At 38.4% G+C, this 27443-nt stretch overlaps 1 protein-coding gene and 1 pseudogene across 1 annotated transcript in view; both read left to right on the top strand.

The window, feature by feature from the left end:
* Positions 1–27443, top strand: part of NRDC (nardilysin convertase) — an 85001-nt gene that overhangs the window by 36570 nt on the left and 20988 nt on the right. The window contains exons 6-14 of the mRNA XM_058654996.1: positions 6693–6788; positions 7715–7837; positions 13800–13857; positions 15940–16013; positions 17661–17730; positions 20418–20495; positions 23781–23901; positions 23983–24041; positions 24873–24927. Of these exons, the coding sequence (XP_058510979.1) occupies positions 6693–6788; positions 7715–7837; positions 13800–13857; positions 15940–16013; positions 17661–17730; positions 20418–20495; positions 23781–23901; positions 23983–24041; positions 24873–24927 (734 nt within the window). The remainder of the gene's footprint in view (positions 1–6692; positions 6789–7714; positions 7838–13799; positions 13858–15939; positions 16014–17660; positions 17731–20417; positions 20496–23780; positions 23902–23982; positions 24042–24872; positions 24928–27443) is intronic.
* LOC118758610 (U2 spliceosomal RNA) lies at positions 19194–19291 on the top strand (annotated as a pseudogene).

The following is a 27443-nucleotide window of genomic DNA, read 5'->3' as shown; positions in this document are numbered from 1 at the left end:
ACCAAAGTAACCAAAGCTCTGAAAGCCTATCCTGTACTTGGATACCTGATAACCATTATCAGTCTTAAGTGCTTTCTAGCTTGATTTTCATCACACAGTTAATACATAGGTTGAAATCTGTGTCTAACCAGTGTTGTGGTGCAGTACGTAAAATGCTGGCAATACCAGCATCAAGGGATGTTGTTCAGAGTGCCAGTTCGAGTTCTGGCTTCCCTGCTTGTGATCCAGCTCTCTGCCAGTGTCCCAAGGAAGGCAGCTGATGATGGCCAATATACTTGTTCTCCTGCCACCCATGTGGGACACCCAGTTGGAATTTCTGACTCTTGGCTTCAACCTGGCCATACCTAATTGTTGGGGCTGTTTGGGGAGTGAACCAGCTGGTGCAGGCATTCTCTTTTTTATCGCTCTGCTGATGAAGTAAATAAATATTTAAAAAATCAGAAGTAGACTTTAGATATACAGATCTAATTAAATTTGTTTTGCTCTGTTTTGAATAATGTGGCAAATATATACACACACATTTGAGGACACTTTGAAGAGTTTCTGGAGAAATGTAGCTGAAATTTATTTGGGTACAAAAAAAATTTGAAATCCATTGATAGTTTTTTCTATTTGCCGAGGTGTGCACGCACGCACACACGGATAGAACTCTTGTTAACTCCACAGTTGCCTGTGATAGAACTCTTGCTAACTTTCCCAGTAGCCTGTGATGACCAATGTTGGATCCAGCCAAAGCTGAAACTCAATTCATGTCTCTCACAATTATTGGGTTGCGAAACTCAACTACTTGAGACATCGCCTCCACGAATGCATGTTCTGGAAGGTTGCAATGATGACCCTTTCAGCCCATGATGTTCCAGTCATTTGCAGGATGAATTAGCATGTGTGTTTGTCTCTGCCATTCTCCTTGCCTTTCATATAAATAAAAATATAAAAGGTAAAAGGTAAGAATAGGGTTAGAGTACTGCTAAATTGAGATTGTGGGGAAAATTTTTTTTAAAGATCTATTTGAAAGGCAGAGAATTACAGAGAATGAGAGGGAAAGACACAGATAAAACTTCCCAGTGACTACAATGGTTAGAGCTGAGCTGGTTTGAAGCCAGGAGCCAAGAGTTTTGTACAGATATCCCCTGTGGGTGCAGGGACACTTGAGCTGTCCTCCAGTGCTTTTCTAGGCACATAAGCAGGGGGTTGAATATCAAGTGGAGCAGCTGGAACTTGAACCAGTGTTCTTGTGAGATGTTGGTGTTGAAGGCAGTGGCTTTACACACTGTGTCACAGTGCTGGCTCCCCAAATTTATTCTTAATAATTAACTATTTTAATGGTTGTTGATACTATCATATAAACATTTCTCTCATTAATGCATGTTGGTGACTGAGATGATGGGTATGGCCAAACAATTTTTTAGTAACAGATTGGTTTGTTTGAGAGAGGGAGAGCTCTTCCATTCATTGATTCACTCCCCAGATGGCTGCAGTGACCAGGGCTGGCCCAGGCTTCATCTGAATCGTCTATGCAGGTGGCAGGGCCCAAGCACGTGGTTCTCTTGCTGTTTTTCTCAGGCCGTTAGCAGGGAGCTGGGTCAGAAGTGGAGCAGCCAGGACATGAACTGGGTGCCCACATGGGCTGCCAGCATTGTTTTAGTCACTATTCCAGAGTGCTTCACCCCTAATCTCCCCCCAAAAAACTTTTAAAAACCTAAGAAAGTGACAGAGTATGGTCTCTTTTCAGGTATTTATGCTATGTTTTTATCCATTTTTAAGAGATCTTAAATTATTTTTTTGTGGATACTTTGACATGTCTATGTTATTAGTTAACTTGTTGTCACTAAATGACCAGATACTTAGTACTTCAAGTAAAAAAACTTTTTTTTTTAATGGTGTTGGAGCTGAGAACTCTGGGTTTGATTCCTCTTTGTGCCTCTGAAGAACCTGTTTCCTGCTTTTTCTGTCGTCTTGATGCCATCTACATTCCTGACCTCCAACCCCCTTCTCCACTTTAATAGCCAAAATTCTAAAATTTTGTCTAATCTAACCTCTGCTTCTATTTTACATATTTTTTCTGATGGCAATTCTCTGGCCTCCCATTTATAAGAACCTTGTGACTACACTTTGGTAACCAAGATATCCCAAGGTAGTCTTTTCTGAGACCCTTAACATAATCACACTTATGTTCATAATGAACATACCACAACTTACAGCCATTTCTTCAGTTTTTAAAGAAAGTTAAAAATTTTACTCTGAAGCTATGAGGTTTTTTTTTTTTTTAATTATCTTAATTGGATTTCATTGCTTATAACTCCAGTATATTTTTGAATGTGGTGTCTTTTGCTTCTGGTTTTTTTTTTTTTTAAGAGATATTTATTTTCACTGGAAAGTCAGATATACAGAGAGGAGGAGAGACAGAGAGGAAGATCTTCCGTCCGATGATTCACTCCCCAAGTGAGCCGCAACGGCAGATACTGTGCTGATCCGAAGCCAGGATCCAGGAACCTCTTCCAGGTCTCCCACACAGGTGCAGAGTCCCAAGGCTCTGGGCTGTCCTGAACTGCTCTCCCAGGCCACAAGCAGGGATCTGGATGGGAAGTGGAGCTTCCAGGATTAGAACCGGCGCCCATATGGGATCCCGGCGCATTCAAGGCGAGGACTTTAGCCGCAAGGCCACGCCGCAGGGCCCTTGCTTCTGTTTCTAATGTGACATTTGTAGTTTTGTTTTCTATGTTTAACTTTTTTTTTTTTTTTTTAATTTGAGAGGCATTTTTACAGAGAGGAAGAGAGATCTTTGAATTTGCTGGTTCACTCTCTAAATGGCTGCAACAGCTGGAACTTAGCCAATCTAAAACCTGGAGCCAGGAACTTCTTCCAGGTCTTCCTTGTGGGTGCAAGGCTCAAGGATTTGAGTCAGCAGGGACATGAACTGGAACCCTAGATGGGATGCTGGCACCACAGTGTGGAAAATTAGTCTATTGTACCATCATGTCAGCCTCAGTTTTCTATTTTACCAAACATGGCAGTAATGATCACTATCTGTTTTTGTCCTGGTTACATTTTTGGTTCTCTCTGTTCTGTGCATTTGTAACCAAAATCACTTTTTAAAAAATATTTATCTACTTATTTGAAAGAGTTATAGAGAGAAAAAACAGAGAGAGAGAATCTTTAATCTACTTGTTTATTCCCCACATGGCCAGGGCTGGGCTAGGTAGAAGCTAGGAGCCAGGATGCGCCTTCAGGTCTCCCATGTGGGTGAGGGACCCAGGACTTGGGACATCCTCTGTTGCTTTCCCAGGCCACGAGCAAGAAGCTGGATTGCAAGTGGAGTAACTACAACTGAAACCATGCCATATGGGATGCTGGAGTTGCAGGTGATGGCTTTACCTGCTGTAGCATAATGCTGGCCCCTGGAATTAATTTGTTAAAGTAAATGTGATAATATTACTCCACTGATTAAATATCTGAAATATGATACCGTTATTATAAATAATAGTTGCTAATGGTTATTGAAAATTTATTTTCATGGGTATCTCAATTGCCTTCATTGTGATTATTAGTAAATCCATTATTCTTACTTGACATAGGGTGAAATTGAGGCTTAGAGGAATGAAGTAAGTAGGCCAAAGTCCCAGAACCAGTTATGTGTCCTGGTGTCAGTTGTCAGTAATATATGATACCAAGATTTATACTTACACTTGTATACTTAAAATACTTCTTACCAAGGGTCTTACTAGGCCCTTTGAGAAATTGTTTCTTAATGATCTCTTCAGCCTGATTTCTTGTCTTGTCTGTGAATCTGAAATTTTACTCAAACACATGGACCTGTTTTTTTTTTTTTTTAAAGATTTATTTTTATTACAAAGTCAGATATACAGAGAGGAGGAGAGACAGAGAGGAAGATCTTCCGTCCGATGATTCACTCCCCAAGTGAGCCGCAACGGGCCAGTGCGCGCCAATCCGATGCCAGGAACCAGGAACCTCTTCCGGGTCTCCCACGGGGGTGCAGTGTCCCAATGCATTGGGCCATCCTCGACTGCTTTCCCAGGCCACAAGCAGGGATCTGGATGGGAAGTGGAGCTGCCGGGATTAGAACCGGCGCCCATATGGGATCCCGGGGCATTCAAGGCGAGGACTTTAGCTGCTAGGCCACGCCGCCGGGCCCTCATGGACCAGTTTTTCAGAGGTACCATATTCTCTTTCCTGTTTTTGTTCAATTCTCATCTGGAGTCACTCCCTAGGAGTTCTCTCTCCCTGATTCTTGTCCCTCAAAATTAAACAAGTTAGATAATACTGTCTTTTTTTTTTTTTTAAATTCATTTGAGAGGCAGAGAGAGACAAAGAGAGCTCCTGACTGCTGGTTTAGTCCCCAAAGTGCTACAGTGGAACCTGGATCATTCTCCAAATTTTCCATGTGGGTGGCAGAACCCAATTACTTGAGCTGTAACTACTTCCTTTCAAAGTCTGTATTAGCAGGAAGTGGAGTCAGAAGCCATAGCCAGGAAACAAATCCAGTCTTCCAATATGGGATGTGGTTTTGAACTGCTAGACTAAATGCCTGCTTCTACTTTTCCTCCTTATGTACAGCAAATATTTTAAGTTTATGTCATTTGAAATAAATCAATGTATTTTAAAATTTAATTTGATACTGCAGAGGGTGGGTTGGCATTGCGAAGCATAGCTAATAAAGTGACTGATCATCTGCATGCCAGCATCCTACATAGGTATTACTTTGAGCCCCAGCTGCTTTACTTATGATTCAGCTTCCCACTAATAGCCTGGGAATAGTAGTAAAAGATGACCCAGGTTCTTAAATCCCTGTCACCGACTTAAGAAAGCTAGATGAAACTCCTGGTTCCTGGCATTGGCCTGGCCCAGCCTCGGCTGATGCAGCCATCTGGGGAGTAAACCTGAGATGCAAGACCTCTCTCTGTGTAGCTCTGACTTTTCAAATAAATAAATCTTTAAAAATTTTTGATTTTAACATGATTTTTAAAATAGAGCTTTAGAAAAAAAGTTTTACAGAAATCATAAGGAACATGAAAATAAAATTGTAAGCAAAAAAATGGAAGTGTGATAACTTTATGAAATTTGAACTGTAAGATATTTGTTTGCACCCTAGCCTATGAGCCACAAAAATCCTAAAATGGAGGTTGATTTTCCTCAAATGCTAGGAGTCATTCAGCCAGATGATTTGGCTCCTTCTGCTCACGTTCCTACCCCTAACTATTCACATTGCTAACTGGTAACCAGTTCATTTGTACATGATGTACAGTAGATATTTAATATATTTTGAAAAAAAAATGTGCCTAATTTAATCCTTTGTAGAATCTTAGCAGCTAGTTATTATTGGCTCCAGAACCAGGGGAATTACAAGAGACAGAACTGGGATCCTATAGATCTGAATCTGTTGGGGCTGCCATAACAGAGTAATCATAAACAGAGTGACTTAAAACATTCTCATGATTCTGGAGGCTGAGTCCCAGATCAGGTTCCTGGCAGGGCCAGTGTCTCTTGAGGTCCTGCTTCCTGGAATTCTCTTGGCTCTTGCTTAAAAGAGCACTGATCTCCATGAGGACTATGTCCCTGTGACCTGGTCACTTCCTGCAGGCCCATCGTCACATACAATCACAGTGGGGATTAAGTTTCAATGTATGAAATAAGGGAAGGGGTTGTTGAACAAGCATTTGATCTATAACATTACCCAAGATACTTTTCCTTTCAAGTGGTTTAAAAAAAAAACAATTATTTTATTCAAGCCAGAGAGATGGAAAGAGGGAGAGAAGAGATCTTTGGTCTGTCAGTTCTCTCTCCAAATGGCTATAGTGGCCAGCACTGGGCCAGGCTGAAGCCCGGAACCTACGGTTTCTTTTGTGCCTTCCACATGGGTGGCAGGGGTCCAAACAGTTGGGCAGTGTTCGTTTGCCTTCCCAGGGTATTAGCAGTAGCAGGGTCAGAAGTGGAGCAGCTGAGGCATGCCCTCATGCCTGTATGGGATGCCAGTATCACAGGTGTTGGCTTACCCATTATCCCACAGTGCTGGCTGCCTAAGTGATTGTTCTAAAATGTCATACTTTATTGTGGAAATTTGAACTTTTGAATATAAGGAATTCAATGTAACATTATTAACACTTTATTCAGTACAATTTTGGACATAACATTTCAGAGATGAAGCCTTACGATAATTAACTATTTTGTTGTATTTCAAAAATGAGGAGAAAACATTATTTATTCATTCATTCATTCATTTAAAAATGAGAGGAAGAGACTGATAGATAGCAAGAATCCTTTCTGTTGATTTACTCCTCAAATGGCTGCAATGGCTGGGCTTGACCAGAGCAAGACCAAGAGCCTAGAGAGCTCTCCAGGTCCTCCATATGGGTGGCACAGCTTAGGCTATCATCGCTACTGCTTCTTAGGATCTGCATTAGCAGGAAGCTGGAATCAGGAACCAGGAGCCAGGAATATATCCCAGGTGTATCAGTTGATGTGGGACAGGTATCTTTAATGCCTGACTGAATCTGGCCCTCACAGTTCAGTCTTAGAATATATGATACGTGAAGTTAATTTTTGTGACTGCTTTGTTTTCAGTTAAGATTGAATTTCTAAATAATAAAGCAAGGTAATGGATTTCATTATATTAAAAGTGGTTTTTGTTTTTTTGTGGTTTTTTTTTGTTTTTGTTTTTGTTTTTTAAATCACAGAATATCAGCTTGCAAGACCTTCTGACGCAAATAGAAAGGAAATGTTGTTTGGAAGCCTTGCTAGACCAGGACATCCTATGGGGAAATTTTTTTGGGGTAAGATATTGGATGTTTAATTTTTTATTAAGAATGATAAATCTTTTAAAAAAAAGAGAATGATAATAAGAAAAACTAATGATGGATTGAAAATCATGAATCTAGGGTCACCAAATATCTTTTACCTTTTAGGATAGCTAGATAGCTTTTCAAATAGTTTTTAAGTATATTTATATTTGATTCTTTAACATTAGATACAACAAGAATAGTGCCTGATCTTTTATGATATTTGGTACTGTGCTACCACTGTAAGGATTATTTCATTTGATCGTTACGATAGTATTAAGATATAGGTACTACAGTCATCTCCATTTAAATGTAAAGAAACAGAATTTATTATTTTTGCTTAAATCATATAGGTAAGTAGTGAGAATGAAATTTGTTCAACTAATTATGAAGTCTTAACCCAATCTGACAGTTCCATTTATCAACAAAGATTCAACAGTGATTTATGTAATGATTTTTAACTGTTATCTCTTTTTCATAATGGTATTTGATTTTCATGGAATTTAGTTATAGCTTCTTCTGACTATAGTATAGATTTGGGTTGAACAGCTCTAGATTATATTTCATTTCAGGGGTTTTCTTCCTTGAATATTTTGTATATTATGTATACATTATACATGACATCTTTGCTTTATGTGTTACTTTTATTAGAGAAAACTCAAGTACTAGGCTAATTACTTATTAAGCTAGGGTGCATAAGCAAATACTATCTTCTATTAAGGAATATCTAACTAGAGAGTATTCTTTATTAAAATATACTTCAAAATTTTTGGTAACTTTTTGTCTACTATTATACACTAGTTCAGTACTTTTGAGTCACTTGTGAATTTTGCTGGTCATGTGTACTAGCAGAACATGCTATGTTGTTGCAGATAACTTTAAGCAAAGTAATTTCTATAATTTTTTTCATCTATTCATAGGAAATGCTGAGACCCTGAAGCATGAGCCAAAAAAGAATAATATTGATACACATGCCAGATTGAGAGAATTCTGGACACGTTTCTATTCTGCTCATTACATGACTTTAGTGGTTCAATCCAAAGGTAATATCATCTGTTATAATCTTTAGAGTTACTGTGATGTAGTGCTTTTTTAGGATCCGTGCCTGGCTTAATGTTACTGTGAACTAATAATTACTTTAGTGCTTGATTCTAATACAAATTAGAGGAAATTACAATTTGGAGCTCTCACAAAGCAAGTGGCAAAACTCAAGGAAGCAGATCATCCGATTTTCAAGCAAAATTTTTTTACTATTTTTTTCTCATTGAAAACAGATCATATCTGTTGGCTAAACTTGTGAGTATACTAATGCAGTAATATGTTATGAAGTGATTTTTAAAAAGATTTGTTTATTTATTTGAAAGCCAGAATTACAGGAAAACGGAGGGGAGAGGATGCAGAGAAAAGAAGTATCTTCAATCCACTGGGCCTCCATGTCCAGGACTGAGCCAGGCCACAGCCACGAGTCCTGTGCTTCTTCTAGGTCTCGCACATGCGTGTCAGGAGCCCAGACACTTAGGCTGTCTTCTGTTTTTCCCCAGAATGTTGGTTGGGAGCTAGAAAGAAAAACAGAGCAGGCTGAACTTAAATCATGCCTCATGTGGGATGCTGGCATTGCAGTTTGTGGCTTTACTTGCTACATGGCAGTGCCTGCCTCCATGAATTAATTTTTAAAGCCACATTCAACTGTGGGTTTTCATTTAACCTGTATTGTCTACTTGCTCTAACAGGTCAGGTTATCCACTCATCTGTGCATTATAGCAGTATAGTTGGGACAGATCATTGAAGTCAGTCATAATGAGTATAGCAGAAATACCTTTACTGTGAAAGAGTGATGAATATCTATTATTTTATTATCAGTAGTAACTTCTGTGAAATTTTTCTGAGTAAAAATGCTAGTTCTCTTTTGATTTCTTTAAAATTTAAAAAAAATTTTTAAAATATGATTTACGTAGTTGAAGGGATGCATGCCCATTGAGCCTCTGATTAGGGTGGGGGGGCTGAGGTATGGAGGAAGGTGGGTGGGACAAATGTTTTAGTTTTTTTTTTTTTTCCCCCTGTATCAGGTGTTGGGGAAGGGGAGAGAGCTGCTTCTTGCTGTCAAACTACATAAACCCTCAGTGATGGGGGATGGTCACTTGATGATGACTTAGAGACTTTGATGTGGGGAAGCATGTTCCGAGGGTGTTATTTGAGTGGTTTTGATATTTCTGAGACATTGTTGGAGTAGTTGCACCAGAGTTGAGAAAATCTTTCCCAGGTCTATTAGCTGACCAAGTCCACCTCAGTGTGCATGCATCTACAGGCCTAGGAATATGTTGCAAATCTTGACCCAGAGAGTTGTGCAACTTGTTCTGCTTTCCTCCCCTAATGAGGCATTCCACATCCTCTGCTGGCCTAGATGAGCTGGCTGTCATGTCCTCCATGTGCATTTGGGCATGCTGCCTGCTGCAAGGTATCAGCAATTAAGGAGGCACAGTCCAAATATACATGCACTGCAAGATTGGACCACATATATTGTGATTTTCCCTGTAGTCAGGATCTGAGTCAAGTGATCTAGTTGGGGAGTTCCCCAAGAACCTCACCTTGGGGGACCTCAGACTTAACTGTTGTGTGCACTAGCTAGTGCAGAGTCAGGTTTGGTCTTTGAACTACACTAGCCAACCCACATACTCGTAGATGCAGCTCTGATCAGTTTTGCCCCCAGATCCATCTCTCACATGAACCGATAGGTGCCATGGCCTAGCCCAGCTGAGGCTACCACAGGCCCAATCCTTGCACAGCAGGTGCCATGTCCTCATTGGGATGACCCCAATACCCTGCACCAGGCATGCCTCCAGCTTCGGTTTTAGCATGTGCTGGCATGTGCTACAGCCTAGCCTGGCCCATCCAACATCCCATCTGGCCCTCGTGTGCACCCATTGGGTGTGCTTTGCTCATCCCAACCTTCTAGACCTGGCCCACATGTATGCCAATGGGTACTGCCTCCTTAACCAGTCCAGCATTCCCCCAGCCCTGGTGCACATGCTCAGCAGTGGGGTCTGCAACCTAGCAGGAGAGTGCCTACAGTTCCTTTACCAGTACCTCTCCCAACCCTGGATCTTGAATTTGACTGGGGATGCTGTGGTCCAGCCTGACTTAACTTGCACCCAATCCCAGGACTTGCCAGCAGATGCTGTAACCTAGGTTGGCTGGCCTGCACACATTCCAGCTGTGAGGAGTGCTAAGGACTGAGGCAGCCTAGCTCAGCCTGACCCTCCCCTAGGCCCAGCCCACATGTCAGCTCATGGGTGCTATAGCCCTGCCCAGACCAGTCCGCCCCCAGACCCAGCTTGTATGCTTACTGGTAGAAGCAGCAACCTAGCAGGGGAGTCCCTAGAGTTTCTCTGCTAGGCCTATACTTAGCCCCAAGTATTACACAAGTTGGCAGGTATTATAATCTGGTGTGGCCTACCACCAGACCCCACTCTCATGTGAACCAGTGGGTACTGTGGTCTAGCCCAGTCTGTCCCACACTCACTGTGGCTCTTGTGAGTTCCGGGGTGTCTTAGGGCCTGGCCCAGTCTGGCCTATCCTTACTCAGCCCACATGCATGTCAGTGGGTGCAGCAGCCTTGCCCAGCCTGTTCCACCCTGAGTCTCAGCTCTTGTGCTAACCAGTGGGTACTATAGCCTAGTAGGGAACTCCCCCAAGTTCTCCTACTAGGCTCATTCCCAGCCCTTGATCGTACATGTGCCAGTGGATGCTTCCGCCTAGCCTGGCATGCTGGCTCCCTGGTCTCAGCTCTTGCTAGTGGCTGTTGCAGCCTAGCCCAGCCCAGATCACAGTCCACATCCTGTCCTGACTGTTATGCGTACCGATGGGTGCTGCAGCCTGGCCCTATTCTGCCTGCTCCCAGACCCTGCTCTTGCACTCACCAGTGGGAGCTGTGGCTTAGCAGGGGCATTCTCCAAGTTCTGTTAGTCTCACTGCCAGCCGTGGATCTCATGTGTGCCAATTGGTGCCCCAACCCTGTTTGGTATGGTCTGGCCACAGACCTGGCTTTTGCATGTACCAACAAGTGCTGCAGCCAAGCTTTCTCCCAGCATCAGCTCCCATGAGTGTGAGTTTTGTTGTCCACTCTGTCTTGCTATCACTAACCCCAGCTCTCCATGCAAACCGGCAGGTGCTGCAGTCTCACAGAGGCAAGCCTGCAAGCCCGCTACAGAATCTGTCCCTTCATGCAGTTCTCTTGCATTTAGTGGCTGCTGCCCTCCAGCCTAATGTTGCCCACTCCTGCCCTGATACTTGTGGACAGATACTGTGACCTAGTCCAGCCAGGCATGACCCTTACCCCAGCTTTCATGTGTAGGCAATGCTGCTTAGCCCAACCCAGGTCTCCCATGTCAGGCGGATGCCTTGGCCTGACCCATACATGTACTTTGGTTTTCCTGCTCTAACCATCCTGTCTCAGCTGTCTTACCTGTCTGTGAGTGTAGTAACCCAGTTCATGGAAACCCCTAGAAGTCACTTTTTTTTTGTCAAACATGCCTTTGGTGACCCCCATTTCAACACGTCCTCACTAGTTCACTTTCAAATGGCCACAATAGCTGAAGCCAAGAACTTCCTCCAGGTCTGCTGCATGGGTGGAAGGGGCAAGTGTTTGGGCAATTCTCTGTTGCTTCCCCAGGTATACCAACAGGGAACTAGATCAGAAGTGGAGTAGCCAGGGCTTGAATTGGCATCCTTACAAGATGCTGGCATCAGAGGTGGTAGCCCTTCCAGCTACACAGCAATACTGCCCCCCAAGAGAACAAAAAGCCACCTTTATTTTGATTTAAATACTCGAAGAGGTGTAATGTTACATGGATTTTTGTCCAACGGTCCTCACAGGAAAGTTGCCTTGGAAATTGGCATGAATCATGGCACTGTTTGCTTGAGTATTAGCTACCTTTCCCCAGGTTCATTTGGTTTAGTTAGGTTTGTTGCTGGGAGTCACTGTATTATTCTTTGGCTTGTATACACATGCCTGTCTCTGGCCCAAATGAAATTCAGTGTCATCTTGAGCATAATTATTATATACCTTAGTTTTAAGGAGAGTTATGTATTGTTTGATTGTAGAGAACTCACTTGTAGCCAGCAAAAATGGCCAGGCCTTAGGATCCTGGTCCCATTAGACCTTCACAGTCTGCAAGATGATAAAGAGAACACTAAGCTGTTTTTCAAAATCAGATGCTAAACTGTTCCTTGTAAGTTTGCCATTTTTTTGAAAGCTAATTCTCTCACCTTAATGTGATTATCTTTTTAATCTAATTTTCCTGTCTTAATTATCCAAGTTGAGATCAAAGCTGTCTTGACATGTTAAACATTTTTTGCATTTATGTGCAAAATTAGTCGTTAAAGTTGACTTGAGCAAGAATTTATAGATTTACTATGATGGCTGCTTTTCAAATTATAAATGTACTTATAGATTTCTTTTACATTTGTTGAGAATTCTGTATTTGATATATATTTTGATTTAGAATCAATTAAAATTCTGCAGGTAATTTTATGCACAGCAGAGGATGACACAAATGCTTGAGCCCTAGCACTCGTGTGGGAGATGTGGCTGAAGCTCTTGATTCATGGCTTCTGCTCCGCTCAGTCTAAGCTATTTTGGCAATTTGGGGAGTGAACGAATAGTGAAAGGTCTTTTCTCTCTCTGTGACTCTGATTTGCAAATAAATAAATCTCAAAAAAAAATGTGGAAGGGAGAGGTTTTTGGAGTTTTAACATTGATTACACTGTTTAAAAGTCTAATATCTATATGAAAAGTATGGAACACAATTAAAAATTAAATTTCTTTTTTTTTAAGATTTTATTTATTTTTATTAGAAAGGCGGATATACAGAGAGGAGGAGAGACAGAGAGGAAGATCTTCCATCCGATGATTCACTCCCCAAGTGAGCCGCAACGGCCAGTTCTGCGCCAATCCGAAGCCAGGATCCAGGAATCTCCTCCAGGTCTCCCACACGGGTGCAGGAACCCAAGGCTTTGGGCCCTCCTCAACTGCTTTTCCAGGCCACAAGCAGGGAGCTGGATGGGAAGTGGAGCTGCCGGGATTAGAACCGGCGTCCATATGGGATCCCAGGGCGTTCAAGGCGAGGACTTTAGCCGCTAGGCCACATCGCCGGGCCCTTAATTTTCTTCTTGTATTTTATATATGGATGTTTGGTGAGAATTAGTGAAATCATGTGCCTGATGGAACTAATAATGGCCACTGTTGTTCAGTGGAATGACCTAAAAGGTTTCCTTTGTTGTGTACATGCTTTTTAGAAAATACAAAGGAAATTTTTATGAAATATAAAGAAATCATATATATGAAATGTAAGAAAATTTATGGGTTGAAACTTTAGCAAGTATGAATGCAGAACAAGTGGAGTATTAAGTACTGATGAAATGTTAAGAAGAGGAAGAGACGATGTAGTATAGTTTAATATGGAGAAGTGTTCTAGAGCATGTGACATTTGGAGTATGTGGGAGATAGGGAGTTGTTTTTCTGCCGAGAACCATTTGAATTTTTGTGATATGATTTACCAGCCGCACAAAATTAGCAACTTAAATATTAGTGGCTATAGAATTATTGAGATTTAAGTTGTAACTGCAGTTGCCTTGGTAGGGCAAGACCAAATGACTTTGTGGGCAACATTTTCTGTAGGGCACTGGGAAATAGATATCTTCAGGCTGTTTGTTCACACAGGCTTAATGAAAAACAGCATTTTAAAAATCTTATTTGCTTTACTTAACTTGCATTTCCTAACTTAGCTAATGAGAAATTAGTCTAACAAATTGTATGTGTACTATGGTTTTCTTAAATTACTGTTTTTTTCTTTCTGAAAATTACTCGTTACTGTTTACCTACTGGCAGATAATGCTTAAATTAATAGATTTTATTATTTTTAGCCAAAAATCTGTGCGAAACCTGATTCTATTTTTACCCTGAATAATAATGTTGTATTTCTTTTTCTCCATCTTACTCCCTTCAAGAAACACTGGATACTTTGGAAAAGTGGGTGACTGAAATCTTCTCTCTGATACCAAATAAGTAAGATATTTTTTCTTAAATCCTACATAGTTAGAGTTAAATAGACCATATCTTTCTGTATGAAACCCAAAGGCTCTTTTTTGTTTGTTTTTTTAAGAAAAGTGATAATATTAAGACTTGCAAAACATTTATTAACTTTGGCCAGATCACACAGCTTTCGAGTGGGCAAACTAAAATGAGGACTCAAGTTTCTGTGGTTCAAAATTGACTTAAAAAACTTACAATACACCATAATTTTAAATATCTTATGCCTCCTTTTGCTTTTATTCAAAAATGTGCTGTTACAGTGCAGGGTATTTGGAACAGTTTTATTAAAGAAAATAGTGTGTCAAAAGGCAGAATATGTGTGTTTACATCCTCTGCCATGTAACAGTCGTGTTTTGTGTTCTGAAAGGGTTTTTGTTTTTTTTTGGCGGGGGGTGGGGTGGGTAGTCAGTTGCTTATGATTTGGGGATTCTGTTCCCTATAAAAGAAACAATTTTGTTGGCTAGTGCTGTGGTGCAGTGAGTTAAGCCACCTGTTTAATTCACCCTGTCCTATATGGGTGCCAGCTGCTCCACTTCTGATCTAGCTTCCTGTTTAATGTACTTGGGAAAGCAGCAGAGGATGGGGGACCTAGGAGAAGCCCTGGCTCCTGGTTTCAGCCTTGTCCATCCCTGGCTTTTGCAGCCATGTGGGAAGTGAACCAATGGATGAAAGATCATTTTCTCTATCTCTGTAATTGACTTTCATATAAATAATGTTAATTTTTTTGTGTGGATAATGACTTATTTGCCGTACTCTCTGAAAAACCCATCTTGCTGAATGTAGAACTTAATGAGCTCTTACAATTTAGTTAAGGATGTTATTAAACATTTTAGTCCACATCTAATCAGCTAAAATAGTGCATACATTTAGAAGAAACTTTTCTTTTACATATTATTACAAATTGTACAAACACATCTGAAAACAATTCAGTTTTCTTACTCCAGGCAGCTTGCATATTAATAGAATGAATGTAATCAGATTATTTTCCTTGCACCAGATGAGTAAGGTAATGGCTTTGTACAGTTTTTCACTCAAATACATAATTTTTAAAATTTTGTGAAAAAAAATGTTAGAATAACTGAGGTTATTACCTTGGATTTATGTAAATTCCTGTTGATATTAGCAATATTTTATGGAATTATAATGAAAGCTGAATTTGCAGAGTTTCTAATTTTTAAAATTTTGGGGCAAGAAATGTAAGCTACAAAAAAGTGAAATGATGGTTATGAATGTCTCCACTCTGTATTTCACTAATCAAATCAGAAGTAATTTAAAAGGGTGAATCATTAGATTCTGTTATTCTCTGATAAACGTTTAAGAATTCTTCACTAGTAACTTTGGTTCCTGAATCAGACAAATTATAAAGTCTGAAAGATTTAATGTTATTTTGTGTTGTTCCGTTAGATGGAAGAGATTTTAACATCTTCAGCCAGGAGTCCTCTGGCAGGAGAGACAAAGTCATTCATCCATTACAATGCTTAATATAATAATGATTTATGTGTCATACCACTGTGTATACGTCTGCTGAATTAAAGTATTCTCTAGTGTAATTTTGGTTTCTGAAATTTATAGTAGCTAACATATATAGAATACAGAGAATATAATGTATATAAGTGAAATTGACATCTTGAATATTGAGTATATTTATTGAATTCCTAATTAGTAGCGCATTAAGTGTGATTATAAAGAAAATTGCAAGTTAATGAAAAACTAAAAAAGAGCGAGTTAAGATAGTAATATAAAATCTCTTGTCTTTATGTGAGTTTAAAACTAAAACAAGTGGCTTTGTAGAGGAGTGGTGAAGTTGAATGGAGCTGATAGAAACCATCAATATTCATTATTTTTTAACTACTGAATTAATAAAAAATCTGAGTTAAGATTAGGTTATTTGAGAGTTTTGTCTTTGTTGCCAGTGTTCACACACTCCTACAATGCTTTTTATCCAGCAGTGTGTAGCATATGTGTCTGTCATTTGATATCCCTATAGAAATTACGTGGAAAATTTTTTGCCAATTAAATTTTAATGGTCTTTTTTCCTTTTTTTAAAATTTTCAGTGGATTACCCAAACCAGACTTTGGCCATTTAACGGATCCATTTGACACACCAGCATTTAACAAACTTTATAGAGGTTTGTGAACCAAAAGCTTAAAACTGTTTGAAACAACTTGAGAACATACTCTAAAATGTAATTGAGGCTACCAGTTATCTTGAAAACGTAAACATGACAGAGTATACCTGTGTTGGAAAGGTGGTAGATGGGCAGTGGGTGTCTGATTAATGATTAATTGCAGGTCACTAGCTCGCCCCAGAGTGACTGGTTGTAGTGTACTGCTATTACTTGGGTCTGTTTCATGCTTTCTTCGCGATTTACTCCACCTTTTGTTTTTTGTTTCTTTTTTATTTTATTTAACCTGTGTTCTCTTTCTACCTACAACGAGACAAGAATAGAAGAGAAGAAATGCTTTGGAAATTATTTGTTTTTAATTTCATTTAAAAATATTATTAAGAGAGGAAAAATTTTTGTTCTTTTTAAATTTTTTTTTATTGTATAGTCATATATGTATATATAGAGGAGGAGAGACAGAGAATTATCTTTCTTCCAATGATTCACTCCCCAAATGACCATAACGGCCAGTGCTGCGCCAATCCGAAGCCAGGAACCAGGAACTCTTCTGGGTCTCCCACGTGGATGAAGGGCCCCAAGGTTTTGGGCCGTCCTCGACTGCTTTTCCAGGCCACAAGCAGAGAGCTGAATGGGAAGCAGGGCTGGCGGGATTAGAACCAGCGCCCATATGGGATTCTGGTGCATTCAAGGCGAGGATTTTAGCCGCTAGGCCACGCTGCCAGGCCTAAGAGAGGAAAAATTTAAAGTATCAAGAAATGGGGAGGAATCACCTTTAAAATTTACAATCAAGAGAAGTAATTTTGCTGAATTTCTTTCTGATTTTTAAATAAACATATGTAGTTGAGGTCTGTGTACTTCTATGTCCTGCTGTTTATTAACTCATATCTGAGTTGTCACATGATTCTGCTATGATAATCATTGTCATGTGACTATACTTAACAGTTTGCCTAAATGAATATTGCATAAATAGCTTTAAGTCACCATTTCTCCTTTTTTGGCTCTTTTTAACACAAGTGGTTTAAAATTTTTTCAAATTGCCTAGATATTTTCTCCTCCCTCACCTCAATGCCAGTCTCTTTCTTCTTTCTTTATTCTGATCAGGGATTATTTCTTCACACCTTTTCTGTTGCTGACTCCATTGTATTAAGTTGACTTTTTCCTCCGACAAGTTTTTTTGAGTTGAATTCTTTTTCATTGTGGATTTTCTGTTATGGAAATCATAGAATAATAGTACTAAGAAAAATCTTACAGATCCCTCAGCCCAACCCACTCATTTTACCCTTAGGAAAGATATTCAGCAAGATTTTTAGGTGATTTTCTCAGATACAGAGAGATAGTGATTGGGCTGGATTTTAGCTGAGAATCTCTCAGCTCCTGGTCCGGGATCCTGTTTTGCAAGGAGGGATCCATACTTTGCTGTTCACATTTCGCTGTTCCTTCTCTCCTGCTCATGAAGACAGGCAGAGAAAAAGCTCTCAAAAATTATATTATTCAAGTTGGAAAATTGATGGCCTAAAATAATAATTGTGTTGTATTTAGTCTTCTCGTTTATTGAAGCGTGAAATAAATTGCATTTATATACAACTGCTTATATCAGTAAAATTTATAGAGTAACACATAGTCTGTTTCTCTGGAAATTTTTCTGTTTAGTTGTTCCAATCAGGAAAATTCATGCTTTAACCATTACGTGGGCACTTCCACCTCAACAGCAACATTACAGGTAAGAGTTGAAGGACAATTTGTTTCACTTAGCTTGGGGATCCTGAATTTCTAAGCAGAGGTAGTGTGGTAGCCCTGCACTGGACAATACTTAGCTTTTTCAAGCTTTGCTATGTATTATGCTGTCGTTTTGGGGTGTCAAGGCTTGAGTTTTCTTACCACTAGTTGCCTTTCCCCTGTCTTTGAAGTTGTTTAGTGGAGATGCTAACTTTAAATGTATTCGTTTGTGATTTACTTGGCTGTGGCTACTATTTTTTGTTTTAAATCTTGCAAAAAGTAAAATTAAAGTTTCAAGGAAAATGTTTAGGATGTAAATCTCAAGGGTTGACTCATAAATTGAGGTAGATTTATACAAATTAGGAAAGATTTTCAGCTAATTTTTGCTATTATCTTATGTGAGCAATATTAGCATAGGATAAGCAGTTCATTAAAAATAGGGTCTAGACAGAGTGTCTGCAGATGTAATTCTAATTAGAACTACAAGAACAAAAAACCCACTAGGTTGTACCACATACACACAAAGGAAGGAAAGAAACATAAGGTTACATCACATACACACCTACCTATAGGAGGGAAAAAGCATAATGTTTGAGCTCAGTGAAAGTGCTCTTTGCCACGCACATATATTAAAACATTCAAATACTGAAGTCTCAAACAATGAAAGTTTTCAAAAGCAATTTGCTTCCAGTGAAGAAAACCAAGAAAAGATGTATTTGCTTGCTTTTGGTGCAAAGATGCTATAAGGAAAAGTAGGACTATTGATTGTCTGAGTGTGTCAAAGTTAAGATTTGGTTTTAAATGTTTATTGAAAATTCTTATTCTATATATATGCTTGTAAAATACTAATATGAACAAAAAGGCTTTAAAAATAAAAAGTAAAGGTCTGCTTTTCCTTTTCTGTGTCAAAGATATTTTTAGCCTTAACAGTTTCTTTTATAGCTTTCAGGCATAAATATTTTGAATATAAAGCAAATGTATATTTTTTATGGAAGTAGAATTACGCTATATGTACTATTAATAAAGCAGCTTTTTCTCTGATTGAGTCCTAATTTCATTGTGAAATTTTTGAAAATTCCTGAAGAGTAGAAAAGACTATTGATAATTTTTTCCCTAAAGTCATCATTTCTGCAGTTTTAAAAATGGTTTATTTTAATATGACATTCATTATCAGTGATTTTTGTAACTCCACGTTTGTTGAGTTCACAATAAATTAACTGTTGCAGGGAGCTTTGTTTTATAAAGCATTTATCTCTTCAGTGTTAGCAAGTAGAGGTTAGTTTTGTTCATGTAATCAGTTGTGCTTATTAACTGCTTCTCTGTCAGTCTTGCTGTGTCATTTGATTCATATTTAAATAGCATTGTATTTAACACAGTTATAATTGTCAGATTGTATCTTGGTTTTCAGGGATTTGCTGTATTTAATTCTGTCATGTATTTAGACTTGCTGACTTGGTTTTTGTGTATATTGCTTGTTAGCCTTTTGGCAAGCATCAAGTGTAGTATTTGTTTTTATAAGTTTAATATTTTCCTTTTTGTGGGAATACATTTCTGCCTCAAGAATTGGTGTACTGTTTAAGATGCTGCTTGGTACATCTGTATCGGTATAGAATGCTGAACTTGAGCCCCAGCTTTGCTCCTGATCCAGTTTCCCGATAATGTGTGCCTTAAGAATGAGTGCTTACTTATGTGGTTGGGTCCCTGCTCTCGCTTGGGAGACTGGATTGAGTTGCAGGCATTTAGGGAGTGAGTTTAGAGGACTGGAGCTTTTTCTGTCTGCCTTTCAAATAAATCTGTAGAAGCCAGTGGAGATAATTTGAATACAACCTCCTAGCTTATTATATGACAATATACCCATTAACTGCATTTGTGTGAAAACTCTGAATAAGGAGGTAGAAAATGAAGAGAAAAAGAAAACATCAGTAAGGCCCAGTTTCTTAAATAAGATTTTGATATACTTAAAGGAAAATTAGACCAACATCTGAACCTAGATTTAGAGGACTGTATTGTGGTGTAGCACGTAAGGCCTCTTGCCTGTGATGTTGGTCACCTATGTGGTAACCTGTTAGAATCCCAGTCAATCAACCTTTCATTTGGCTTCCTGTTGATGGATTGGGAGAAGCAACAAAAGATTGCATAAATGTTTGGACCTCATCACCCATGAGGAGGGGGACCTGGATGAGACTCTTGGCTCTTCAGGTATTTGGCCTGGTCCAGAATTGACCATTGCAGCCATTTGTGGAGTGAAGATCTCTGTCTGTCTGTAACTCTGACTTTGAAAATAAGTAGATAATTTTTTTTTAATAAAGAAAGAACTTAGATTTTCTTACCCTTAGAGTAATATATATCATTTACCACAGTGATTTGGATCGTTATAGGTTCTAAAATGATAAAGAATCTATATTATTCCCATTTTGGGTAAAGTAAAAATTAAAGATTTTAATCATGAATGATACATTTGGCATTCAAGAGAAATAGATTTTAGAATGCAAGCATTGCAGACGAAGTTAACGTTCACCATTCTTTCTGTTTTTTTATGTTGGTACTATTAATTTACAATTTCATGTTTAGTGGATTTATGTGAGAATAAGTTTGTAATTATATTTCCACTGTGTAATTTCAGAGGTAAGGGTTTTTTTGTGTGTATTTATGCGTTGATATTTTTAAATTTCTTACTAACTTTTCTTAAAGGGTGAAGCCACTTCATTATATTTCCTGGCTGGTTGGACATGAAGGCAAAGGCAGCATTCTTTCATATCTTAGAAAAAAGCAAGTATTCAATTCTTAAGTAGTTTCCACGTAACAATCTCAAAAATGAAAGGCAATAAGGGTTATTGTAATGTAGTCTCTTGTTTTAACTGGTAGAAGTTGGGATGAAATTTAATGCTTAATTGTCTTAGTAACTTATATTGTTTTAATGTGAGTATTGTAATTTTGTATTTCCTTGTTTATTATTTTAACTCACATTGAGAATTGATTGTACACACAAAAAGATCATAAATAAATATTGCAGGATAGCCCATATCCCATATAAGAGTATCAAATTTAAGGCCTGATTACTCTGTTTTTCCATTAACATTCCTGCTAATGGACCCAGGAGGCAGCAAATGATGGCTCAAGTAGTTGAGTCCCTGCCATCGATGTAAGAGACTTGGATAGAGTTGCTGGCTTTTGCCTGGGCTAGATCTGGCTGTTGCAGCCTGCTGGGAGTCAGTCAGTGGATGGGATAGCTCCCTCTCTGTCTTTCCCTTTCTCTCTGAAACTCTGGCTTTCAAATGAATATGAACGTCATAAAAATCATAGGGGCTGACACAGTGGAGTATCAGGCTAATCGAGTGCCAATGGCGCTTTCATCCCATTTGGGTACTGGCTTGTGACCCCACTGCTCCTTTTCCAATCCAGCTCTCCGATTATGGTCTGGGAAAGCAGCAAAGGATGGCCCACGTTTTTGGGACCTTGAACCTACACATGAGATGTGGAAGAACCTCATGTGTCCCAACCTCAGATCAATTCAACTCTGACCATTATAGGCATTTGGGATGTGAACTGGCAGATAGAGGATCTTCTCTGTTTCTCCTTCTCTCTGTAAAATCTTCTTTTTAAATAAAAATAAATAAATCTTTAAGAACATCATATTGACAACTAATATATTCCAGAATTATATTTAGTCAGCCAAAAATTTGAATTTGAATGAATATTAAGGAACTCCATTATATAAGTTCTATGGATCTCCTGGTTTTGCTGATCGAAAAGGTGGACTTTTATGGAAACTTCTTTATACATAATTATGTAGAACTGTGAATAATATATACAGCCATGTTATCAGAATGTGCCCTGTGTGATTTAAGTGTCTAAATCACCTATAGCTAAATAATTGAAATATATCTTCAGAATCAGGACCAATATATTAAAATAATTTCTTGTTTGACTTTTTGTATACTGATTAATTTAAAAATAGGAAAGTAGAGACCAGGATTAAATTCTAAAATCCTCCTGGCCTCAGCCTAGGTTAGCTCTGATTGTTGAGGGTATCTGGGGAGTGAACCAACCAGTGGATGGAAGAGCTGCAAATGTGTGTGCTTGTGTGTACACACTTTTCAAATGAGGTAGGAAAGAAAAATTGAGAAATTTAAATAAATGTTTTAAAGATATTGTGTACCTGAGCACTAAAAAAGATCAGAGAAGGTAGGATTATTGTAAACTAATGATGTTGGGCACATCTATATATTTCACAATTATTTAGTATGTGTGGAGGTGTGCACAACATTCCTTACTGAGTTTTATAGAATTTCACATCTTTTTGTTGTCCTCTCTGTTTTGTTTTTTGTATATATTTTTTATTTTGAATTTTGAAATTCGTGATACAATTTCGTATAGGCTGGGATTCCCTTCCCCAAACTCCCACCCCCGAAAGATTATCCCCGTTTTACTACAATGGTGTAATCCTTCATAAGGAATCATAATTCTGTCAGTCTCTTATTCAAGTGTACCCTGATATTGCTGGCACAGACAATGTCAGACAATCCAGCATCTCATTGTCTACACATGTGCAACAGTTTCATTGGGAATCCATCTTTTGTCTGGAAGCAGGGATACATGTTCTGTTGTACCCTCACATCTGTATATGATAGACCCCAGTACTTCATCACTATACATTTCCATAAGTGAGAAGCCATGAAACAAGGTCAATAACTGGTATGAATTAGAACAACAGCCATAACACAACAACAACATCAACAACAAATTACAGCACCATGAAAAAACATGCCACTGAGTAACCAACATATGAGTGACAAAAAGGAAATACAAAAGTCTCTTGGGAAAAATGATGCCGCTGTGTAATCGATGAACCAGTGATGAATTCAACAAGAGAAAAGAAATTATTTGGAATAAACAAAACTGAAATAAAAAAAACATCAAAACATGGGATAGAGCCAAACAAAGCAGTATGGATCGAATTATTGAAGTTATACTTTCCATGCTGGTTTCCTGATGTAAGAGAGAACATATGATATTTGTTCTTTTGTGATTGACTCATTTCACTGAGCATAATGGCCTCTAGTTGGGACCACCTAGTTATAAATAGTATAATTTCATTCTTTTTAATAGCTGAATAATATTCCATGGAGTAGATGTACCACAGTTTCTTTAACCACTCTTCTTTGGATGCACATCTGTAGGAGGACACTGTGACCGTAGAAGGTCAGTGAGCACAGGATTACAGTTGTTTGGATATTTGGAGGAGAATAACCAAATGGCTACCTTCTGTATACCTGATGAGATATCATTTGTATAAGAACAGTTGAGTGGAAAGTAATATACAAGAGAAAAGGACTTCCAAACAAAGGCATAGAAACAGTTGATGGTTTTGTTGATGAACTAAGTATCTCTACGCTAATCCTGTATGACCCTCAGTGTATAAAGTCTGATGCTACTAATAAACCTCGGCTTTTGACCATCAGTCAGGGTCCACGTGTTATTATCGGCTCCGTGCACCAAGTCCATCGCTGCGGCACAGCGGCACGCATCTGGATTGTTTCCGTGTCTTTGCTATTGTAGATTGTGTTGCTGCTTTAAACACTTTTTAGTATTTTCCTAGTTGGGATAAGACATAATCTTGTTTGTTTCTTGGACGATCTGCATAGTTCCAGGGGACTTGACATTCTAAGAAGGGATATATTTGAAGTGTTTAAAGTATTCTTGTAAGACAGGTTGAAAAATTGTAAATGAGTTACTTTCTAGTAATCTTCTAGTAAAGTTTAGTGTTTTGTGCTATTCACCAAGAATTTTTTCTTTTATCAAAAACTTAATGTTTTACAATTTTACAGTATTAACAAATACTAATACCAATTGTTGCCTCCTTTTTATGATTTTTAAAGTATCACAATTCTTTAGAAAGCTTGTATTTATTTATTTTTGTGGAAAGCTTGTACTTTTAAATCAAAGATGGAAGTTCTTGACTTTCCATAAAATGTGTATCCATTTTGTTTATTGAGGTGGTTGTAGACTGTAAGTCTACAGATATTAATATGTTTGTTTTCCTTTGAACTATAGATGCTGGGCTCTTGCATTGTTTGGTGGAAATGGTGAGACAGGATTTGAGCAAAATTCTACCTACTCAGTGTTTAGCATTTCTATTACACTGACCGATGAGGGCTATGAACATTTCTATGAGGTAAATAATGAAAATGAAGTTGCTTTTCTTTTATGTGGATATCACTTCATGCAAAAGACTAACACAATATTTTGTTTTCAGGTTGCTCATACTGTCTTTCAGTATTTAAAAATGCTACAGAAGCTAGGCCCAGAACAAAGGTAATGAATACTTCCTAGAATGAGGCCAGGAATTAATGGTAGTAGATGTTGGCTTCTTTTTTGTTTTGTTTAATAGGCACTGGGATTTCCCATCCTCCCCCCCAAACGCCCTCCTCTCCCCACTGACTTTGCGGCTAGTTTTACAGTGGGTGTCTTTCATGAATGTTTATAAGTCCGTCATGCTGCCGTTGAAGTGTCTCCCGATAGTGTAGGCATGGACAGTGTCAGAGTCCAGCATCCTACTGTCAGGGCGTCTTCAGCCATTTCATTGCGAGTCCATCCTTGTTCTGTATGCATAGACACATACTGCTCTCTGTCTCCACCTCTGAGCATATCAGTTTCTGCTATACTTCCAATATGCATCCCCTTAAACACAGAGCCAGTGTACACAGTGCACAACAAGGAGAAAAATAGTAAATGTTCATCAACATGAAGTTAATGAACATGCAACAAAAATACCAGTGTGTCGCTGGAGTGGTGAAAAAGAGTATCAAGAACATTTAGGAATAGATGCCAGCACGTGACCCATGTGTTGCTGAAGAAATTTCAGTAGCAATTAGAACATTATTACTCATGAGGAACATCATTACTCATGAGATGTAGCAATAACAGATGTCAGCTTTTGAGTTGCGGAAAAACATCATGTAGTCTCACCTTGATGGATTTCCTCACCCGCTGTCATTGCTCATCCCCTGTGTCCGAGTACACACTAAGGTTTTACATTTATGTGGCCCGTCTTTGTCTGTCTCTCTCTTACGATTCTATTCTGTTCTAGTGTGAGAGACTATAATATATCTTCTAATTTTAATTGCCTTTTTTTTTTTTTTACAGAATTTTTGAAGAAATTCAGAAAATTGAGGATAATGAATTTCATTACCAAGAACAGGTACTAGAAGTCAGATTCTTTCTGAAAGCGCCCTCTGACAGGTTGACAGTGTAACATTGCTCCTATTTTTGGCAGTGTCATTGAGTTTTAACTCTGCTACTCTCATATGGGACTTTTGAGATGGCCTGAGACAGCAGGACAATCACTGTTGTGTTTTTAGTAATTTATTGTGAATAAAACTGTATGAGAGGATTAGGCAGGTTGTGTAGATCATAGTGTATGACAGTCACTTATCTCTGTACTTTGTTGCTTTGTTAAATATTCATGAAGAGTTTGCTATGGTATTTGCTAATTTGGAAATTCAGATACTGTGTAGGTATTCTGTATGGTAGTATTTACCTTGTTCTTCAGGATTTCAGGGGAAGGAAAGCAGTTACCTAGCTTTAAATAGGATAAGAGATAGTTTCATAGATTCGATAAATTTGAATTAAGGTCAGCATTAAAAAATAAGTTAGGTTTAGCACATAAATATGTAACTGATGTATTAGGAAAAAGTTTATGATACTATTTGTCTTGTCATGGCATATGAAATACATAAGGTTGAAAGGAAAGTTTTAAAGCAAAAGGATGTGTTGTTTTTGTAAACCCTTTTTATTTCTTGGACCCTTTTGAAAATGTGCTATGTCCAGTATACTTCTCCATAGAATAAATAGCACTTCATCTCAGCTTTTTATGTTTTAGAAAAATTGCCATAGTAGTATAATGATCACTGACATTCAACACCTGAATTCGTCAATTGTTAGTATTTTGTGAAAGAAAATGTCTTTCCTTCACCCCAAGTTGTATGAGAATTAATAACAGTTTGATATTTTAGCCCAAACATTTTTTAATTATAAAGGCATTCCATTGTATAACTTCATTAGAGTGAGTTAGGAAATTTGTAAATTGAAACAATACAGTTCATCTTATACTCCAAAAATGAAGTACAGTAGTTACAAAAGAATATTTAAATTAAGTTTTCCAAATAATAAAACACAGTAGTATGTATCTCTTTACTAATGCATTAAATAACAAAGTCTGATGATTGCCACGGTTCTTTAGTAATGTGCACATAACATTTTGAGATAGATATCTGCAGCAACCACATTGTGATTTCTGTTATTGATGGTCATAATACTACTTTGGTTTGTTTCCTATACTCATAACGGGAAAAAAAATAAGCAAAATTAGAGACTGAAAAGAATAAATCCATAAACACTCCCAACTCCAAATCATGGATTCTTTTGATTTTGTGCCTTGCTATCTTATTAATAATTGTGGAGAATATTTGTGGAATTGGGATGTAAGAGCCTCTGAATTACCAGTTCATAGGACATGTAGAATGTTGGCTTTTGGGGTCAACACCAGGAACTCTTCTGTTACATTAAATATGTAATGGCAAGGTCATCAAAATTATAGGTTTCCGGTTGCTGTTGACACCTGTGTAATCTGCTTGATATACTTGAAATTGTTTGATGTTGGAAATAGAGCCCATCATGACTCTTGTTGGCCATTAGAAGCTCTTATAGATACTATATCCTGTAAAATAGAGTGATATGCATAAACCCTGTGGTCCTACCATCTACTTTGCCAGGGATGATTTTTAGTCACCTCATGAGCTGTGCTGGCAACTTTTGGGCTGGAACTGTGGCAGGGAAGGAGTAGGAGCGAGAATTTTGAAGTATAAATATTACTCAAATCCCTTTTTTCTTTCTTTCTTACTGAAAATATCTATTTTTACAAAATTTAATACTTTGAAAGGGATAATTAATAGAGTGAGAGAGATCTTCTTTTTGCTGATTCAGTTCCGAAATGGTCACAATGGCCAGGGCTGTGTCACTCCAAAAGCCAGGAGCCCAAACCTCCATCCTGTGTGGTTCCTAGGGCCCAGGCACTTGGGCAGTCCTCTGCTGCTTTCCCAGATGCATTAACAGGGAGCTGAATCAGAAATGAGATAGTTGAGATTCGAATCATATGGGATTTATTTATTTATTTTAAAGATTTTATTTATTTTTATTTATTTGAAATAGTTACAGAGAGGGAGAGACAAAAATTTTCCAGCTATTGGTTCGCTTCCCAGATCCACTGGATCAGGCTTTAGCTAGGAGCCAGAAACCAAGAACTTCTTCCAGGTCTTCCACATGAGTTGCAGAGTTCCGTATGCTTTGGCTATTTTATTCTTCTTTTTCCAGGCCATTAGGAAGGAGCTGGATATGAAGGGGGTCACAAATTGGCACCCATATGGAATGTTGGCATTGCTGGCAGTGGCTTTTACACCACACCACTGGCCCCATTTTTCTGGATTTTAATATATGACCCCAGAGAAGCTTAATTTTGAAATTGTTGGCTAAAGTAGATCCATTTTATGTGTGTGTTTAAACATTTTTACAGTTGTGAGTTTGGCTTGTTTTTATTGTTTAAAGATTATTTTTATATGAAAGGCAGATTTACAGAGAGAAGGAGAGACAGAGAAATCTTCTGTCTCCTGGTTCACTACCCAAATGGCTGCAACAGCCAGAACTGGGCCATCCCAAAGC

The sequence above is a fragment of the Ochotona princeps genome, chromosome 2 (assembly GCF_030435755.1).
Source record: "Ochotona princeps isolate mOchPri1 chromosome 2, mOchPri1.hap1, whole genome shotgun sequence".
Lineage (NCBI taxonomy): Eukaryota > Metazoa > Chordata > Mammalia > Lagomorpha > Ochotonidae > Ochotona > Ochotona princeps.
The sequence above is the reverse complement of the archived record's forward strand: the minus strand, read 5'-3'. Positions and strand labels throughout refer to the sequence as shown.